This window comes from Balaenoptera acutorostrata, chromosome 5 (genome assembly GCF_949987535.1).
Source record: "Balaenoptera acutorostrata chromosome 5, mBalAcu1.1, whole genome shotgun sequence".
NCBI classification, from domain to species: domain Eukaryota; kingdom Metazoa; phylum Chordata; class Mammalia; order Artiodactyla; family Balaenopteridae; genus Balaenoptera; species Balaenoptera acutorostrata.
Window position 1 is genome coordinate 78,500,683 of NC_080068.1, and position 22,416 is coordinate 78,523,098.

Here is a 22,416-nt window from a genome sequence, read left to right on the forward strand (position 1 = left end):
TCTAAATTTTTTCTTCAGAACCCACATGCACATTTAACATTGCCAAGCCCACTCTCCAAATTTTTTTTTTTCTTTTTTAAATTTATTTTTGGCTGTGTTGGGTCTTCGTTGCTGCGTGCGGGCTTTCTCTAGTTGCGGCGAGCGGGGGCTACTCTTCATTGTGGTGTGCGGGCTTCTCATTGCGGTGGCTTCTCTTGTTGCAGAGCACGGGCTCTAGAGTGCAGGCTCAGTAGTTGTGGCGCACGGGCTTAGTTGCTCCGCAGCATGTGAGATCTTCCCCGACCAGGGATCGAATCCCGTGTGCCCCACATTGGCAGGCGGACTCTTAACCACTGTGCCACCAGGGAAGTCCCTACTATCCAAATTTTTATCGCTACTACTGGCACTTTCTTATATTTGTATGTATGTAGGTAGATATAAGCGTACTTTTTTCTTCTTGTTTACCTCTGCCTTCTTTCTAGCTCCGCAACCGAAGTTAACTACCTACTGTTTATCTTTACGTAGCCTTCTTCCTGTTCATATAATCATAAATATATACATATTGGAATTGCCATTAACTGTTTTACAAAAATAGTTATATTCTATACCCTTTTCTGATTTTATTGTTTGTTTGCTTAACAATACATCATGGGATGCCCTAACACGTAAGGATCTATGGGAGACTGTATTTTCCAAAAATAGCCACAACAATATGTCTGGTTCCACATGCTCTTCCAGGACCTTGCCACTGTCCAATAAAAATGTGGAGTCTATTTCCCCTCCTGTTGAACCAGCTGTGCCTGTGACTGTCTGAACAAGTAGAATGTGGCAAAAGTGATGCTGTGTGACTTCTAAGACTAGGTTAGAAAACATGACACATCTTCCACCCATTTCTCTTTCTTCTTCTTCTTTTTCTTTCTCTCCCCGTCTCCCCGTCTCCCTGCCTCTCTCTCTCTTAATCAGCACCAGGTTGTGAAGGAACCAGGCTACACAGGGAACCCATGTGTAGAAACTCTCACAGACAGTTCTAGCTGAAGTCTCAGCCAACAGCCAAACTGCCGAACGTGTGAGTGAATGAGCCTTCACAAAATTCCAGATCCCTTCCATCAAGTCACCCTCAGCTTTCTTGTCTTCTGTATGAGGCCTCAGACGCCACAGAGAACAAACCATCTCAATTGTGCTTGTAATCTCTGCTGTGCCTTGTCCAAATCCCACCGAAGCCATGAGCATAATAAAATTGTTGTTTTACATCAGTAAGAGTTTTGGGGAACTTTGTTACATAGCAATGGATAACTGGAAAAGGATTAAGTCATCCTTTCTATGGCTCTATATGTTTCTGCAGCATGGCTATAACACAGCTTATTCAAGCATTACCTTTGCAAGGGCACTTTGTTTTCAGTTTTGGTCACTATGAACATTACTAAATAAATATCCTTGAATATGTAATATATCTTGAGATTTATGTTCTTATTTCCATAAGAATTATTGAGTAGAATTGCTAAGTTAAATATGTATTTTAGTTTTACTAGGTTTTTTTTGTTTTTTTTTTTTTACCCTCTGGTTCATAAGGGGTTTATCTTTGGGTGGGAGGTGGGGGAGGAGTGCTTTTAATTTATTTTTCTTTTCTACCATTTCCCACATTTCATCAAATTAAGTCTTTCTTTTTTATTAATTCCCTCTTCTACTGTCTTCTTGGTTCTTTTTCTAATTTTTTTAAGATGAATATTGAGTTCTTGTATTTCTAATCTTTGCGTACAGCTTTCATTGGGTCTTGTAGATTTGGTTTTGTTGGATTTTCCTTTCTCACTTTAGAGAGTTTACAATTTCAATTTTAGTTTCTAATTTGATGCAAATATTATTTAGGAGGGTAGTCTTCTTTTTTTTTTTTGGATGGAATTTTTTCTGTTTTAATATTTTTTATTGAGGTATAATTGGCATACAATATTACATTAGTTTCAGGGGTACAACACAATGATTTGACCTGTATATTGTGAAATGATCACAGGATGGCAGTATTAAATTTCAAATAATTGATTAAATTATCCTTTAAAAATTTAATTAATTTACGTCTAATTTAATCAGATAATGTGACCTGTAAAAATCTCTACTGTAAAATTTTCTTATTGGTTTTGTGTGTGTGTGTGTGTGTGTGTGTGTGTGTGTGTGGCAAAGTTTATGGCCACTTTTCATATATAGTAAATGGCCATTTGGAAATATATATTATTCTCTGAAGAATGTAAAATACTGTACCTATTTAATAATGTATATATGTTGATTATATTAGTCTTTATATGGTCTTTCTTAATATTTTGATCTACTAGATCTGTCTAGTTCTGAAAAAGGTATAATAAAAAACTACTCTAATTTTATTTTAATGCAGTTGTCCTTACATGTATTTAGTTGTCCATACTAATATGTCCTTACAATATTTAGCTATTGTATTGTTTGATGCATATCTTCATATGTTACATCTTTTATAGGCAATGTTCTTCTTCTTCCTGTTCATTATCACTTTGTCTGATATTAATATTTCCTCTCCTAGTTTTAATTTATTTGCATTATGTGCTTTTCCAATCTCTTTATTTTAAAATAATTCTTTATTACATAAAGTGTGCTTCTTGTACACAACATATAGCTGGGTTAGTTTTTAATCTAATGTGACAGTCTCTGTCTTTTGATAGGAACATTGAGCTCATTTGCATTTAATATAATCACTAATATTCTTGATTTATTTCTTCTCTCTTGCTTATGCTTTCTATTGAATTTACTTCATTAATTTCCCTTTTTCCTTTAATTTGTGTTTACTAGTATAATCAAGTCATAATTTATCCCCTTTTCCCCTTACTAATTTCAAAATGATATTATTCTTTCCCATTCCACTAGTGGTTATCTTCTTTTTTTAATGTGCATCACCAAATGCATATTTTATTACTAGTCTTTGAAAAGATACTATTTCTCCACCACGTTAGTCTATTTCTTGATACTTTCCCTCCATCTCAATAAAATAATACTTTTAGAATGCTTTTAATTTCCACTTCCCTTCCCCCAACCCCACCTCTTGGGTTCTGCTGAGAAATTTTACAACTTTTACTTCCAGGCTCTCATTAGGTGAGTCTCATTTACCTGAAGGCTATTTATTGAACATATGCGGTACACATTCCCATCCAATCCATCATTATCCATGTTTACTGCAAAGCTCACTGTTCACTCACCATTTTTTCCTTTCTACTTCACCTTCTCCTTTCTTGAGATCTCTATTCTCATTGACTTGTTGTTTAGTTAGAGTCCTTTTTTTATAGTTTCCTTGGATGGGGCATATGAGTGATATATTCTTGGTATCCTTACATTTTTGCATCCCTTTCACCCTGGCAGGTGAATAATGCTAGGTTGGAAAGAGACCTCTAGGGTTACATCTTTTTTCTCTCAAAAGGTGTAGACATTATTCCACTGTCTGATGCCAGTCTGATTCTTTTCCATTTGTAAATAATTCCTTATTTCTGTCTAGAAATTTTTAAGGTTTTTCTCTTCAGCCTTGAGATTCAGGAATTCTGTCAGAATATGTTTAAGTGTATGCCTTTTCTCATCAATCCTGCCTAGAACTTGGTGCACCTGCAAATTCAAGTCTTCTTCAGCTCAGGAAAATTTACATCTATTAAATTTGGCTTTTCCCTTGTAATTCACTTACACATTAGATCTCCTGGATCTGCCCTCCCCCTCTCTTCCTAGCTGTGAAAGTATCCATTTGAGAGTTTAAAAAGGTATATTAATGCTTTTCCTGATAATATTGGATCATCACAGATATCAGCTAAATTATCTAAGTATAACATTTGGTAAAGCAGCCTAAAGTGAAGTATAATAATATACATATAAGTTACACACTAGATAATTCACTCTATCAAGTATGACATTTTCACTGTATTTTAAAATATGCATCGGGACTTCCCTGGTGGTCCAGTGATTAAGACTCTGCACTCCCAATGCAGGGTCCCGGGTTCGATCCCTGGTCAGCGAACTAGATCCCACGTGCATGCTGCAACTAAGAGTTCGCATGCCACAACTAAGGAGCCAGTAAGCCACAACTAAGGAGCCTGCAAGCTACAACTAAGGAGCCTGTCTGTCGCAACTAAGGCCTGGTGCAACCAAATAAATAAATAAATAAAGGCCCAGGCCTATTCACCATGTGGAGAAAAAAAGGGAAAAGGAAAGAAAGGAGGGGTAATAGATGAGGCCTAGCACTGGCAAAGATATCAGGGAGGGTTTTGGTGAAAGAGAGAGTAAGAACTATGGGGCAGAGGCTTTGGGGTATCTACAGGATATGAGAGAGTGGGAGACAGAAAGACTGTGTGGGAATGCAGACTTAAAGAGGTGTTCATACAAGTTACATAACACAAGTTATATAAAATACTAGTGCTTCTTGTAAGTTCTTTGAGAAATACAAATAAAGATTAGAATTATTTTTACTGTCTTCTGAACACAATATGCTCTGAGGCTGAGTCATTAAAGACCCAGGATCTATTCTGTTCACTCTATTCGTGGGTTTGCATTCGTGTGTGTGTACACAGAAAGAGATGTATAGTATATAAGTGGATTTATCTATATAAATCCTTTTCAAAAAACACAAATGGGATCATAAGTACCATTTTGCACCTTGCTTCTTTTTCCCTTAAACACATAGATGTATTTATTTATATCCTGCCTGCTTTCTAAAAAGATCTGAGTTTGTTTATGGTGAAATCACAGGCATATGACCTAAAACTGTTAACATGACTCCGAGGACAGGAACCAAGAAATATAAGGGCCAAGGAAGAAAGTATATTCAGAAATTCTAGAATGATTTCATTTCACGAGTGTAATAAAAAATTAATAATGTCCTTTAAAAACAGATTCCTAAGTAACCACATGCCAGACATTATTTTTAAAAGGAAGAAATTAATTTTACCTAAGACAGAACAATGAAAAGAAAAACTTAGCCCAGACCTTAAAAAGACAGTGAGAACTTCTTACTATACAGCTCCCCCTGCTTCTGAGTCTTAACAAAGAGATTCAAGAGAGTGCCATTAAGTCTCCATTGTGAACTTCTGTAGTGGTGCAGTGGTTAAGAATCTGCCTGCCAATGCAGGGGACATGGGTTTGATCCTTGGTCCAGGAAGATCCCACATGCTGTGGAGCAACTAAGCCCATGCGCCACACCTACTGAGCCTGCGCTCTAGAGCCTGCAAGCCACAACTGCTGAGCCCGTGTGCCACAACTACTGAAGCCCATGCACCTAGAGCCCGTGCTCCAAAACAAGAGAAGCCCGCATGCAGCAACGAAGACCCAATGCAGCCAAAAAATAAATAAATAAATAAAATAAAAATAAATGTACTCAGACAAGTATGTTTAAAAAAATATTCCCCATTGTTTATACACACAGGGAAACTGAGATAATTCAAAATAGTAAGTGATTTTTAAAGTATATTTCATTGGTTTTCATATATTCAGATGGAAAAATGAACAGGAAAGAGTCACTTCTAACATAACAGTGAAATCCCACTGCAAAGAATTATTTCAGAAAGACCTGAGGAACTGTTCATTTCCCACAATCCTCTCAGCTCCTCCCAATGACCCCATCCATCTTATCTCTCTACTTGGTGCAAAACAGCAGATAAAAGCTGCTGTTTTGCACCAAGTAGAGAGATGAGAGATTCTTCTTATTTATAAGAAGAATCCTTATAAATCTTTCCTCAACATGGGGCTGTGTTGAGTCACATCCTATCAGTGTGAAGGATGGGGACCATGCAAATAAAGAAAACATTTTTTAAATTTATTTATTTATGGCTGTGCTGGGTCTTCATTTCTGAGCGAGGGTTTTCTCTAGTTGCAGCAAGTGGGGACCACTCTTCATCGCGGTGCGCGGGCCTCTCACTATCGCGGCCTCTCTTGTTGCGGAGCACAGGCTCCAGACGCGCAGGCTCAGTAATTGTGGCTCACGGGCCTAGTTGCTCCGTGGCATGTGGGATCTTCCCAGACCAGGGCTCGAACCCGTGTCCCCCACATTGGCAGGTAGATTCTCAACCACTGCGCCACCAGGGAAGCCCAAGAAAACATTTTTTAATCCATCCATTTTCAGCAGACTGGCTTTCAATCTTCCTCTAGACTCCATTGCCTGTCACCTTCCTGGGCAATATGTACATTAAATAGATGATCCAGAAATTTGATATCAGCTCTGTGACCTTCTCCACTCTGACAACCATCATCTCCATTCTCAGCCACAAATCAAACTCTGTTGGGAACAAATATTCACATCCCTAACATCTTGTACTCTGAAATTCTCTCCCTATCTACAACCTCCTTCCACTTTCCCTCACATGCTCTGAGTCTGTTCTTTATCTTCACTATTCATCTCCATTTCCCCAGTCTACCAGCCCCCTCTGGGTGCCACTTGACTCCTTACCCAGTATGTATCTCACAGTCAGCCATTTCAACGTTACATATATAGCACCCTAAATTCCTTCTCCCTTCCTTCCCACATTGACCACCTACCATACCTGTTTGCCAACCACTGACTCAACCCAACTGATGTCTGTTTCTCCTTTCTGACTCCTAAGAATTGCTGGAGAAAAATCACTTGATACAATACACAAATACCAAGTTTTAAGATATACAAATCTCAATCTGAAACATGATTCTGCTACTTATTAGCTGGGAAAGTTGGGGCAAGTGACATAACCTCTCTGAACATCTTTTTCTAATCTGTAAAATGGTGTATGTCCATTAGGATGCTTTCAGCTATAACAGAAAACCCAGCCAACCTATGTTGTCTCCCATAACAAGGTGGTTAAGATCGGTTCCAGGGTTGATTCAGTGGCTCATTGATGTCATCAAGAAAAAAGGTTCTTTCCTCTTTATGCTCTACCATCCTTATTTCATGGAGTTGGGCCTTGGATGTGTCTCTTCATGGTTACAACATTGGAGACTGCAATTCCAGGCATCACAAATAGACACAAAGTCTTGCTGAAGAAGAGCACACTTCCTCCCATGTGCCTTTCTATATTAGTGAGGAAAACCTTTCCTAGAACCCTCCTAGTAGAATCCTCAAGTCCCTTTGGCTTGGTCATATATCCGTCCTCTAACCAGTCACCTACAAAGGGAAATGGGAGTGCTATGATTGTTTTTTCAACCAATCATAATTCACCCTCTGGGGCTAGAGAGGGGTCAATCTTCCCTGAGCACATTGCCACCAGATACCTGAACAAAAAGAGTTGGGTTAATGAGAAAGAAGAATAGCTCTTGGGTAGGCTGACAACCTCTGCCATGTGGGTAATGATACCTACCCTGAGGGTGGTTATAAAGATTATGTTGGATACATTTGCAAAGTACCTAGCAGTGCCTGGCACATGGTAGACATGATGTGTTTTAAAGATGTCCACCAATTCTTTGACATTCTTTCCTTCAAAAAGTAGAGCTTATTCCCCTACCTATGAATGTAGACTGTTCTTAGTGACTTGTTTCTAACAAATAGAATTTGGCAAAAATAATGGTGTGAAACTCACAGACATAGAGATCAGACTTGTGGTTGCCAAGGGGGGCTGGGGGAGGGTTGGATCCGGATTTTGGGACAAGCAGATGCAAACTATTATATATAGAATGGATAAAAAACAAGGTCCTATTGTATAGCACAGGGAAATATATTCAATATCCTGTAATAAACCATAATGGAAAAGAAAAAAATAATGGTGTGAGACTTCCAATACTAGGTCATAAAAGATATTGCAGCTTCTGTTTTGCTCACATGGATTGCTCACTCTGGGGAGAGCTGCCATGTTCTAAGGACACTCAAGCAGCCTGTGGAGAAGCTTGCATAGGGAGAAATTGGGGATTCTTACCAACAACCAGCACCAACTTACAATACATATGAATGAGCCACCACCTTGGAAGTGGATTTCCAAGCCCCAGTCAAGCCTTCAAATGACTGATACCCCAATAGACATATTGGCTACAACCTCCTGAAAGACTCCAACTTAGAATTCCCCAGGTAGACCACTCCCAGAATCCTGGGAAACTCTAAGGATAATAAATGTTTATTGTTGTTTTAAGCCACTAAGTCTTGGAATAATTTCTTAGACAGCAATAGATAACTAATAGAGATTTTGGTACCAAAAGGGGGTTCTGCTATAACAAAAACCTAAAATGTGAGAGTAGCTTTGGAATTTGGCATTTGGAAGAAGCTGGAAGAACCTTGAGGAGAAAATTAGTGAAAACTTAAAGGGCCTTGACGAGACTGTTAGTGAAGCCTGGTGGGCTCTGAGGAGACTGCCAGGGAGGGCAGGGATGTTCATTAGCTCACTATGACAGTGCAAGTAAAATGTATCTTGGTTTTCTCCTTGATAAATTTGAAGTCTGAGCTTCTTAGACCATTGCTGGGAGGTAATAGACATCATAGTTAAATGCACAGGCTTTGGAACCTGACTGCCTTAGTTTGAATCTTGGTCCCATCACCTCTTGTCTGTGTAATCTTCAAGTCACTTAACCTCTTTGTTCTTCAACGTCCCTCACTGGATTGTTATGAGAATTAAATAAGTTACTGCATGTAAACTTAAAAGAGTACATATTTCTTTCTGTGTCCCATTGCAGAGTTAATTATGGTTGAGAACCTGCAAACCAGGATTGGGGTAGAAGCCAAGAAACACTACCTTGAGTAAGAAAAGGATAAAGTGTTCATGGGGGCCTATCATACTAGGGTAGCATTTCTTAAGGTGTGGCCCACCTGCATTAGAATCATCTGGGGTATTTATTTAAAATTCAGAGCCCAAGCTCCTGAAATTGTTTCAGGAAATCTGAAGGAATGCAAAAATCTGTATTTTAACTGAGCATTTTGTGGATGATTATTGTGTATGCTAAAGTTTGAGAGACTACTCTGGGGAAAGAGTTCAGGTAAATAGCCTAAAGATTAATCTCTTTGAACCCTACTGGGTTTTTTTAGCATCTTTATTGGAGTATAATTGCTTTACAATGGTGTGTTAGTTTCTGCTTTATAACAAAGTGAATCAGCTATACCTATACATATATCCCCATATCTCCTCCCTCTTGCGTCTGAACCCTACTGTTATATTTTTTAAATTAAGGCAGTTTTCCATTCTTCTCCACAATTTATCCATTTTTGTTTTAATATACAAATAAGGTACATTAAATAATAATGTTCATTATTTGCCATTGAGTAAAATTAATGCTTCTGAAAGATATGCTAAGTTTATCCTGGGCTGTGGTAACCCCTGGCATACCTCTACATACCTTAGTTGACATGCAAGGCTTTTGTGATAAATGCATCAACCTAGTTTATTTCTAGTGCCTGATTTGACAAGTACCATCAGCGTTGTAAATACGGACATTTGATAATTCATCCCCCAGCTCCACTTTCTTCTAATGAGACTTTTTGTATTGTAGAGGCTGGAAAGTTTAAAACTACATTTCCTAGACCCCTCTTGCAGGTAAAAATCTGGATATAAAATAATTTCCACCAGTTAGATATACTCTTATGAGATTTGGGAGGCGGAAATAAGTTGGAGGCCATCTATCTACTGCTATTGCTCATTCTGCTAAAAAGTCAGGTTATGGAGATGCCAGGGTTTTCGGCAATATTTTTCCAGTGTCTAGTCACAAGCTCTGGGTATGCTGAGAGTAAGTCATAGTAGCCTCCTGATTGCCCATCTTTTAATAATGACAGAGGTGGCAGCTACTATGGCAGGTTAATTCTGCTGTATTCTGGAAGTCATTCCCAGAGCCAAGTCTAGAATCCACTTCTTCAGCTCTTCTACCAACTTTTTAAAATATATTTTTTATTATAGAGTTTTAAATACTTTCAAAAGTAGGCATTATAGAATAATGAATCCCCAGCTTGAACATTTACCAACTTAGGCCAATCTTATTTCATAAGTACCCCCACCCAATTCATCTTATTTTCAAGCAAATCCCAGACATCATTATCATTTTATGTAAACATGTATCTTTTTTTCAAAAAACAAAGACTCTTTAAAAAAATACAACCACTGCGAGATTGGAAAATATATATTGGTCTTTGCCCCTGGTTCCTGGCACAGAGCTCTTGAAACCCTTGTAATTTCCTAAGTGATAAGAACATGAGGGGCATCTCTTATTCTAATATTTGTCTTTGACCCTGTCCCTGGCACAGGGCTCCTAAAAGCTCTATAAATTCCTAAGTGATAAGAGCACTAGGAGAATCTTTTATTCTACTGAGGTGACTCTGGGTGGCCTCCTGGATGGGGGCTGGTCATCAGAAAGACCAAGTCATGATTAGAAGCTTGAAATTTTCAGTCCCACCCCTTATCCTCCAGAGGGGGGAGAGGGGATGGAAACAGAGTTTAAAATTTATCATGCCCAGGGACTTCCCTGGTGGCGCGGTAGTTGGGAATCTGCCTGCCAATGCAGGGGACATGGGTTCAATACCTGGTCTGGGAAGATCTCACATGCCACAGAGCAACTGAGCCCGTGCGCCACAACTACTGAGCCTGCATTCTAGAGCCTGTGTGCCACAACTACTGAGCCCATGTGCTGCAACTACTGAAGCCCACGTGCTGCAACTACTGAAGCCCACGTGCCTAGAGCCCGTGCTCCGCAACAAGAGAAGCCACCGCAGTGAGAAGTCCACACACCAAAACTAAGAGTAGCCCCACAACTAGAGAAAAAGCCCGTGCGCAGCAATGAAAACCCAACATAGCCAAAAATAAAGAAAAAAATAAAAATAAAAATAATTCATCATGCCCATATGAGGAAGCCTCCATAAAATCCCAATACAATGGGGCTCAGAGAGCTTCCAGGTGGGTGAACACCTCCACACCAGAAGGGTGATACACCCCAACTCCACAGGGACAGAAGTTCCTGAGCTCAGGACCCTCCCAGACCTTGCCCTATGTATTTCTTCATGGTTGTTCATCTGTATCCTTTACCATGTTCTTTAATAACCTAGTAGACATAAGGAAGTGTTTCAGTGAGCCACTGAGTTCAGTGAGCCACTCCAGCAAAGTAATTGAAATTGAGGAGAGGGTCGTGAGAACCTCCAATATGTAGCCAGGTCAGACAAAAGTGTGGGTAGGGGCTTCCCTGGTGGCACACTGGTTAAGAATCCATCTGCCAATGCAGGGGACACGGGTTTGAGCCCTGGTCTGGGAAGATCCCACATGCCAAGGAGCAGCTAAGTCCGTGCACCACAACTACTGAGCCTGCGCTCTAGAGCCCGCGAGCCACAACTACTGAGCCCACGCGCCTAGAGCCCGTGCACCGCAACAAAGAGTAGCCCCCGCTCACCACAACTAGAGAAAGCCCGCACGCGGCAATGAGGACCCAACACAGCCAAAGATAAATAAATAAATAAATAAATAAATTTTTAAAAAAAAGTTGTGGGTAACCTGGGGACCTACTACTTGTGATTGTCATCTGAAGTGTGTGGGGGGGGGGGCGGCGGGTAAGTCTTGTGAGACTGAGCCCTTAACCTGTAGAATCTGATGCTACCTCTGGGTAGATAGTGTCAAATTGAGTTGAATTGTAGAACACCCACTGGTGCCACAGACAATTGCTTGGTGTGGGAGAAAACCACACACTTGGTGAGCAGAAGTGAAGTGTTCTGTGTGAATAGTAAAGGAGACACACAGAAGAGAAACACACAGGAAGCAAGACTGGGTTTTCCTAATGCAACCACAGTATCATCATCCCTAAAAAAAGACAAAAAAGGGACTTCCCTGGTGGTCCAGTGGTTGGGACTCCACGCTCCCAATGCAGGGGGCCTGGGTTCGATCCCTAGTCAGGGAACTAGATCCCACATGCCACAACTAAGACCTGGTGCAACCAAATAAATAAATATTTAAAAAAAAAAAAAGACAAAAAAGTTCTTTCATATAATTAAGTAACCAATCAATCTTCACATTGCCAATTGTCTTGTTATTGTCATAAAAATTTTCATAGTTTTTTTTTCTGAACCAGCACCCAAATAAGGACTACAAATTGCAGTTGGCTAATATGCCTCTTAAATCTCAGTGTCTAGGTTCCCTTTCCATTTGTGGTTTTTTCGTTTTCTTCTCTTTGTAATTTTTGAAGAAACTGTGTTGTTAGAGTTTCCCACAGTCTGTATTTTGATGATTGCATCCCACGGTATTAACATATTCCTCTGTCTTCTGTAATTCCTATAAATTGCGTGTTGGATCTATAGGCTTGGTCAGATATAGGTTGAATTCGGTTTTGTTTTTGACAATATAAGGTGATTTCCACTGATTTTTGAGCAACTGGTTCTATGTATTAGATACCTTTCTGGGATAGTAGAAGCCACTAAAAAAAACCCAAAACAAAAACATAATATTCTGCATTCAATCAGATGGGACCACAACTATACAGTTAATGGGGATAAACAACCTGACCCATCAAAGGCAGGAAATCTTTCCTAACAGTATTATCCAATTGATCTTTTAAATAACTGTACTCCAAAGAGGTAGTATTACCACGATCCACCTAAAGAGAAGCCAATTCATTAGCTTATTATGACAGCCCAGGTAAAACGTGTCTTCCTTTTCTCTTGATAAACTGTAAGTCTGAGCTTCCTAGACTGTTGATTTTAGCTTATATAAAGCTGATAGTCGGAAACCTCCCAAAGGCCATTTGGATAATGGCTTCCGGAACTGTTTGCTCAAAATTACAACATGTGTCTAACTACCCAAAAAATCTGTTTTCATTTCTGACTGCTACAGCCAAGCACAGGTCTCCCAAGAGATACACTATTTACTGTCTACATTGTTTCTGGGAAGCTTGCTGTTTCCAGTAAGATTTAAATAGCTTAAGATCCTGGATAACCTCTTCTTTACTTCATTTTACTAACCTGGCTAAGCAATTTTAGCAACCTCATTGTATTATTAGTCAGGGTTCAGTTAACAGAACAAGAACAATTCCAGGTATTTTTTCAGAAAAAGATCTCAATTACTGTAACCATTGGCCCTACCATGCAATTTTAGCAGTAGCAGAAGTTGGGCAAAGATAACCCAAACCAAACTAAAGCATGTCTAAGCATCAGTTTCTAGAAACAAGCAGACTTTGGCCTCCCCCCAACACCCAGCCCACCAAGTTATTTATTTAGCGGATTTCATAGCAGAGGGTTGAGTTAGTCATTCTCCCTAGTTCATGGCAACTATCACCTTTGTTCTGTGTAAGGCCCCTACATTTTATTGATTTATTCCTTTTTTGCTGCCTTCCTCATTTCCATATCCTTTCCTCACCCCCAGGCAAACTTTGTATTTGCATGTGTATCATTGTTATCTGTTGTAAAACATGCATTGTTGTTTTGTATGTACTTTTAATTTACATAAATAGTATTGTGCTATATATCTTTTTTTTCCCACACAGCACTGTTTTTAAGATTTATCCACATTGCTGTGTGTACATCATTGTCCATTCTAACTCCTTCACAGTACTCAATAGTGTATTATCCACCACCTTCACATTCTCCCAGTAATGAAGACCTAAATTACCTCCAATTTCCTGTGAACTTGTGTAGAAATTCCTTAGGGATACAGCCCCCAGCAGTACAACTGCCGTGCCATAGGATATATAAACATTTTAACTCAACTAAGCACTACGAGAATGCTCTCCAGGTCTCTCATCAGTAGTGCATGAGAGTAACATGTAGCATTGTCCAGGTTTCCATTATGCCAGACTAAAAAGTGTGAGAGAATACCTCATTTTTATTTTAATTGTATTTCTCTTATTAGGAATAAACTTGAGCATCTGTTTATTGGCTTGCTGGCTTTTAGAGTGTCCCCTTCTGTAAACAGCCTTACCATATTCTTTGACCATTTTCCTATTAGATTTATTTTTACCAGAGTTACTCTATATTTAGAAACTAGTTCCTTGTCCCTCAGACATTGCAAGTATTTTCTATTGTCACTCATGATGTTCTTCATTGGGCAGAAAACCTTAATTTTGTTATCAAATGCATCACAGTTTTGCCTTATGGCTTTTGTTTCTGGGTGTTTTAAATTCCTCCCCATCCCTACGTGACAAAGATGTTTTCCAAAACTCTTTTTCATATTTAATGAAATCTCAGATGCAGTATATGAAGATGCATACTGATATCAGAGATGTTTAATTGTGGGAAAAAATGGCCAATGGCAATTTGTAAAAAATCTATGGTAAGGCTCATCCCATTTTCAGAAATAATAAATCGTGATTCTTAAAATTGATGACACAATTTTATAGCTTCACCTGTCACAATTGAATCATTAATCCTTCTGGAGCCCACCTATGTATATGTTTAGGTAGGAATCCAGTTTGATTTTAATTCATATAGATCTAGTTTCCTGATCTCAGGAGGCAAGATTTCCATATTTTACCTTTAAATATATTTGTGATTTTTAAATATTCTTTATCAGACTAAAGTAATTCCATTCTATTCTTAATTATCTGAAGTATTTTACCATGATAGGTGTTGAATTTTATCAAATACTTTTTCCATATCTAGCAAGTTAACCATGATTTTTTCCCCCCTTCTGTTACTGTGGTAAATTATATCCTTGTAAAACCCACTTAGTTGTGATATATTATCCTTTTTATATATCACTGGATTTGTTTTTGTAGTATTTTGTTAGGATTTCTGCATATATGGTCATTAAGAACATAGGATATATCTTTTATGATTATATTTTAATCTATTATTGACAATGAAGACAGTTTTTACATGTCTGTTTCTGCTCTCTTATCTCTATTAGTTGGCACTCTTGGTCAATTAGTTCCTTGTATGCTTAGTTATTTTTTTGTTATAAACTGCTTGTTTTCCTTGGAAATAATTAGTGGGATTTTTTTTTTTAATCCACCAAGATGAAGGTGTATTCTCCCTGAGAAGACGTGCATTTGCCTTTGCCAGGCAGCTAATGGTGGCATTATCAGGCTGGAACCTCTTCAAACTCAATTCATTGAAGTTTTTTGGACTACCTAGGTCATGTGACTTTGGGCTGCTAATCTGTGAGGGCCAGTAGTGGTTTTAAGTTTTTATGATTTTTTTTTTTTTTTTGGTCTCTTCTTCTGCTCAGTGCCAAGGCAACTGAGTCTTTTGCAGTCCAAAAGACTGAGTCCTTGCAGTCTTTTGGCAGTGGGAAGTGGGAGAAGGGAAAAATTACTTCTGATTCATCCCCACTAAGGGTGAAGCCCCTTCAGGTGCTATATTTATGGGGTGTCTCTTAGCCTCCAGGTTTGCTGGCCATTGTCTTTTCTCACTGCTCCCCAATGAGACTTTGAAAACTGAAGCCAAGGTGACTACTCATCATGCTCAATGGTGAAAGGCTGAAAGCCTTTCCTCTACAATCAAGAACAAGACAACGGTGCCTGCTCTTACCACTCCTACCCAACACGGTACTGAAATCTTAGCTAGAGCAATTATTCAAGAAAAAGAAATAAAAGGCAACCAAATTTGAAAGGAAGAAGTTAAACTGTCTGTTTGCAGATGATATAATCTTAATATAGAAAAGCCTAAACACACCAACAAAAACTGTTAGAACTAATAAAAGAATTCAGTAAAGCTGCAAGATACAAAATCAACATACAAAAAGCAGTTGTGTTTCTATACACTAACAATGAACTATCTGATAAAGAAATAAAGGAAACAACCCCATTTACAATAGCATCAAAAACAATAAAATACTTAGGAATAAATGTAACCAAGGAAGTGAAAGATATGTACACTGAAAACTATAATAGGTTGATGAAAGAAAACTGAAGACACAAATAAGTGGAAAAATTATCTCACGCTCATTGATCAGAAGAGTTAACATTAAAATGTCCATACTACCCAAAACCATCTATAGATTCATTGCAATCCCTATCAAAATTCCAGTGGCATTTTTCACAGAAACAGAACAAACAATCTTAAAATTTGTATGGAACCACAAAAGATCCTGAATAGCCAAAGCAATCTTGAGAAAGAACAAAGCTGGAGGCATCACACTTCCTGATTTAAAACTACAGTACAAAGCTATAGCAATCATCAAAACAGACACAGACCAACAGAACACAACAGAGAGCCCAGAAATAAACCCACTAACATCTGACAAGGGAGCCAAGAATACTCAAGGGGAAACAGATACTCTCTTCAATAAATGGTGTTAGGAAACCTGGAGAGTCACATGCAAAAGAATGAAATTGGACCACTGTCTTACACCAGTCACAAAATTAAATTTAAATTGAGATTACCCAGAGAAGCGCTCCAGAACCTATGAAAGGTACAATTGTATGGTTATACATGTAAAAAAGCCATAAATTTGCAGTGTTTAATCTTTTCCCTATAAAAAGTCACTTAAAAATTCAATCAAGAGAGCAAAGTTCAAGTTTACCACCTCCAAAAAGAATTACTTATTCCCCACAGTGCTTCCACAATTCTTTATACACAGCTTCTAGTTCTTAGGACATTTACATGTTTACATCTCCCTACCCCAGTTTATTTAGCTTTACATCACTTGTACCAAGTACTGCTTGTACACATGGATGTGATTAATGAATGTTTAAGAAAACACAGAAGTCACTATGCAAATATATTAAGCAGTATCACTAGAAATAACTTATGTACTTAATCTAGTTGCCACAACTGAGTTATTAGATTAAAAGTGATCCCACTAGCAGTTAAATCATCAACTGAAAACCCATTCCATCAGCCATGTTGGTTACTATTTGAATATTTAAGTTTAAATACATACATCTGTGATATCTTTTTTATTATTCCTAGCACATAGTAGTCATCAACAAAGATCTGTTGAATAAACATGTAAGAACTAATTTTCACATTACTTGCATTCAGTAATCAAAAATGATGTGGCAGAGACTGCTCTTCATTCCCCTAATATACATTCTCTTTCCTCCGAGAGAATGCCCAAATTTTAGCTGAATATTTGGCAGTCTGAAATAAAGACAACTTCCCAGCCTCTCTTGCAGCTAGATGTGACCACATGACTGAGTTCTGGCCAATGAGATGTAAGTGGAAGTGCCCTGTGGCAGCTTCCATAATTCTTCTATAAAAGATCATGGCACTTGCCTATTGCTCCCTTCTTTGTCTTCCCTCCAACAGAACATAGATGTGATGATCAGAGCTGCAGCCACCCACACTGCTTTAGGAAAATGAGAACCACACCTTGGATATGGTAGCGTGGTGAGCTAAAAGGATCCTAGATCCCCCAAAAAAGTGGAAAAGAGCATGCCCATCAGTCCTGGATTCTCTTTATTGCTGAATTTTAAATTAAGAGAAAAATGAACTTTTTATCTTTGCCATTGGGAAAATCCATAATACCAGCTTCCCCTGGATAAAGGAGGAAGGCAGATTGATAAACAACAGACTTTCATAGACATATACTGTGGAGTCACATCTCTCTCAGTTGGGGATAATAGGCTATTATCTCTTTTTCAGTAATTATTTTTACTGTTATGACAAATGCTGTTGCTCTATACTAGGAGTCAGAGAATCTAAGTTGAAGTCTTACCTCCGTCACTAACTAGGCAAATCAGTCTAAGCTTTTGTAACACACCTATGTAATAAAATTCTCTTGAGTCTTAAAATATAATGTATATGAAAAATGTTCCACCATATAAATCACTATACACAAAATAGTTGATGAGACTGTAAGATACCTGTGGATAGAAGCTCTGTCTGTCTCACTTTGTATCCCTAGTAACAAATGCTCAATAAATATTTGTTGAATAAATATTTTTAAGTCCTTGCTAAATGAGTAAATTATTCTGCTTTGGAGGTGAATAAAGTTCAAAGGTCTTTAATATTAATTAAAGTATTACTTGAATGCTTTAGAGATGCAATTCTTTTTTTTTTTTTTTTTAAATTTTATTTATTATTTATTTATTATGTTTATTTTTGGCTGTGTTGGGTCTTCGTTTTTGTGTGAGGGCTTTCTCCAGTTGCGGCGAGTGGGGGCCACTCTTCATCGCGGTGCGCGGGCCTGTCACTATCGCGGCCTCTCTTGTTGCGGAGCAGAGGCTCCAGACGCTCAGGCTCAGTAGTTGTGGCTCACGGGCCCAGTTGCTCCGCGGCATGTGGGATCTTCCCAGACCAGGGCTCGAACCTGTGTCCCCTGCATTGGCAGGCAGATTCTCAACCACTGCGCCACCAGGGAAGCCCCAGAGATGCAATTCTTAATTTTGACATCAGTCAAAAGATATAAGGTTATAAAAAGATAAACCTAGCTAACCCATTTACCTGGTTCAAAAGTAGACCCCTATTTGCTATAGCAAAATAATTTAAACTAGAATAAAAGGTACAGTACAAAAATGAAAAATTTTTGACCCTTTTCCCTTGAAATTACAAAGTTACACATACACATATATTTTAATATTTAAACCACTAACCCTACCACATCAAATGAAGGATATTCTCACACTAGACAGTGGTTAAAGTATTTTATTAAATTAAGTATGTAATTTTCAAATGATTTCATAAGAAATTTTAAAAGCAAAGTTATAAAACATTTTCAATAAAAAAGTACAGTTAACAGCAAAATTACATTTTCTTTATAGTACAAATAAAAGTATTTTGTTTCTTATATACTATCTGAAAATTTTATAATATATTCTCCAACTGACAGCTGCAATATATTTTAATGAGAAGTCTCATGGTTAATTCAATCATTTGTTAATCAGGGTTCATCATTTGGGCCATAAAATTCAATTGCTCAACTTTAAGGAAAATAATAAAATTCATCATCATGTAATGTGAAGTTATAAAAAGCTCTTCGGGATGTAGATGTATTCTAGCCTTATTTCTCTAATAAATTCTGCAAAGAGACATTAAGTAACACTGTAAACTTGAATTACATTTTAAAAATAAGCACCATTAACATACATTCTATACAAACTTACTTTACCTTTTAAATGACAATTTTTTTTGGCCACGCAAACATTTAAATCTGTTTTCTTTACCATGTAAATAAAAATAAGCAATATTTAACCACTACACAGAAAAATTATCAAACTTCACCTCAATTGCACAATGGAAAAGCACTTAGAAAAAGCACTTGGAAAAAACAGCACACATTATTTCTGTGTCTTTTTTATACATTTTGTCATTTTCTTAAATTGAGAGCAGTTAAAACATTGTCAGAGCAATTTCCTGAGTTTCAAAGTTTCCAATTTCCAGCTTAGAAATAACCAATCTTGCTTTTATACATGTCCTTTTCCTAAGCATACAAAACACTTGAATTTAAAAAGAAAAAGACCAAAATAAAGGATTGGAAACAATCCAACAGAATTATTTAGCTTTTCTTCTCAAAATGTGTTATAATACACAAGACACTTTAAAGTCAGGATTTCTACTATACAGTATGTCCTACATTTAAAGGCCTTAGAATTGCAAGTAGTATTGAAACACTAATAAATTGAAGAAACCTCAACTTGAAAACAATATAGAGATATAGGAACAGCCAATAAATGTAAGACAACATGCTTCCATTCTCCTGTTGAAGGAAGGAAATGAATAGCTGGAAATACTGTTAAGAGTCCCCTCAGTCCAACCCCACTTTCCCTGTGGTTTCCACATTTGTTCTCTTTTTCCCCTGGTACATACTGGTAAGAGACTATTGAAAGAATATAACTGTTACTAAACTCTTCCAAATTACAGAAGTGTTATACTTTTAAAATATTAATAACTTTGCAAAGAGCCATTCTAATAAGCCATATATTAGCACAAATATACCAATACATACATGAAAACTTTGATAATCCCCACATTATCATTAGTTTTGACACACAACATTTAGAAATGGGCAAAAGAGAAAAATTTGATAATCCTCAAACTGTTTACCTTTGGCATACAGGATTTAGAAATAGGCAAAACAAGAAAGGGGCAATTATAAAATTTTCTTTCATAATTATGTGTTGGTTAAACTATGCTACATAGTGGGGTAGGAGGCAGTTTGGTACTAAACAACTTCATAAAAACATTTATGATGCTCAAAATTTGCCTATATGTTTATGAATGATGATTAAGAAGAAATACCCTAGATTTACCGAAATAAAGCATAAAATTAGAGTTGATACAGTGCAAAACATAGGTTCTTTCATTTGGTTTCTGCCCACAAAATACCCCACCTCTTGTTCTTTTTGACTGCTCCTGCATCAATCATAATTATAATAAATAATATTGAAATAAGTCTAGCTGAAGTGCTCAAAAATGATGTTTTTTTAAAACTGGGTAAGGAAATATAAAAACACAGAAAATGAGTATGCAGCTGCACACACTAGAATAATTCTAGGTTTTAGTATTGTTATTCACATTTCTTAAATCGTATCAATTTATACATAGAAAGATTTTATTTCATTAACAGTTGTAGTTTTATAATAAGTTGCTGAAAGGAATTGCTTTATTTTTAGTGTATACAATTCTTCTAGACATCACAAAAAACATAATGCCAAACTGTTGGCATTCTTTTCTTTTTTTTAACAAATTACCACAAACATAACAAATGTGAATAATACTTCAATATCAGTCACTATTTCTAAGTAATAAACATATATTTTTATTTTTGTGGAAATAAATTCAATGATATGGCTCTTCTTTTATAAGCATGCTTTCATGTTATATAAAAACATTTTTTGAATTTCATTTTCATTAAAATGTCTGTTCTTTTGGGAAACCATTCTGAAATTCAGGATTCCTTCAGTAATAGCTCAATCCTATCATTTCTGATCCAAATAATTTTTTAAGCTTATCAAAAAGCAATACAATTGTTTGCTAAAATTACGTATGTTGAAAATATCCTTCATATCCAAAGTCAAATTTATTTAAGCCAGTGTCTCACATTGGAAAATTATACTTCGCCACACTAAACCTGTGTAAAGGAAATTATAACTGACATACTAACAGGACTTTTTAGCTTACCAAAAAACAGAAGTCAATGAAAGTTTCCTTTCAGAAAGTTGGTTCTTTTTAAAAATAAAGGTAAAAAACTTTTAAATTGTAAGAATTTCTTTTATGATTATATCAAAAATGTTTTCTATATCTATTTAAGTTAATAGGATTTTGACCTACTGTAGTTTAGAAATTACATGCCTCAAATACAAAATATAGCTCTTTAGTACTGTCTTCAATACCACTTACACAGACAGATCTATAAGACTAGAAGCAGTTTTATAAGACAGCAGCACTTGGTAGATATCTAACCATTTCTCCTTCTCTGAAAACTTGCCTGCCTATGGAAGGTATAAAACTGCAATATAATCTCAGACTCCAACTTTACTCCTAGAAAATGTACACACACAGAACAAAGGAACAAAAGGTAAGAGATCACGATCATATACAAAGCAGAAGAAAGTGCAACAGCATGTCTTCCTTCCTGTAAGATACGGCAAAATGATTTTTTTTGTATTGTTTTGAAATCAAAAAGCACTCAAGTGTTTTTGTTAGATCTCCTTTCTTTCATTACTGCTGGTACTAGTACTTCTTTTTTAAATACAAGCCTTTGAAGGGCATGAACCAGGTCTCAAAGCACTTTAAATACCTCTCATAGAAGCCTTTAAGACTTTACTAAATGTCAAACAACAATTAATATAAAGATTACATTTTCTGTATGAGAAAGAATCAGAGCATTTCAATCTTTAAAACTGCAGCTGATAATTTTCTTAGATATTTTGTAATCAGTAAAAATTCTCTTTAATACTTTTAATAGACAACATAGTTGGCATGTGATTCAGTAAAAAATTAAACTTCTCTTGAATTTTGAAAAACATAATGTTTTTCTGTTTTATAACTGGACATCACTTCTAATAAAACACACATTTACAGTACAGTTGACTAAATTACTGCAAATAAAACTAATTTTAACCTACAAACCTTCACACTTTTAAGTCAAGGACATTTATTTTACTTTAGCATGACTTTCAAGCACCCAGGTTTAATTTCAGAGAACCTGCAGAAATGAAAAAAAGAGTTATTTTAAAGATAAGAATTTCAAACTGATTAAGACACATAATCTTGTAATCAATTCAAGTGCCTATGGTAAACATAATATTCACTATCAAAATACTCTCCTTTAAGTTAAATCCAGGACTAATATCTATGCTTATGTTCCTTTTAATCCATTGTCAAAATAAATACATGACTAAGGCTGGGGGTTACTCCTAATCTAGTAGTTATTACAATTTAAGATTTTTTAAAATTCTCAAGCCTGAATTTGACCCTCATGAACAACAGCACGCTGTATGAAGGATAAGATGATGTCTGCATTACATTATTTCTATGCATTGTAACAGTACCAAGAAATCTCTAATAGGTAAGTCTGATTCATCAGGCCATGAAATGCTTTCAACTCCCTCACTGTGAAATTTAAAGAAACATGTCCCTAAAACAGATCATTAATCCCAACATGATAATGTTCCGGTCTAACTACTTTTGCAAAAGTAACTCTAAAATGTCATCTA

At 36.8% G+C, this 22,416-nt stretch overlaps 1 protein-coding gene across 5 annotated transcripts in view; it reads right to left on the reverse strand.

Moving 5' to 3' along the window:
• Window positions 1–22,416, reverse strand: part of N4BP2 (NEDD4 binding protein 2) — a 112,333-nt gene that overhangs the window by 10,320 nt on the left and 79,597 nt on the right. For 3 of the 5 annotated variants that reach the window (XM_057546820.1, XM_057546823.1, XM_057546824.1), the window contains one exon: window positions 18,263–21,905. The exons of 1 other annotated variant lie outside the window; for it this stretch is intronic. In XM_057546820.1, coding sequence (XP_057402803.1) covers window positions 21,860–21,905 — 46 coding nt within the window. In that variant the 3' untranslated portion in view covers window positions 18,263–21,859. Of the gene's footprint in view, window positions 1–18,262; window positions 21,906–22,416 lie in introns of those variants that run through there. One more of the 5 variants, XM_057546821.1, reaches the window with a different exon arrangement.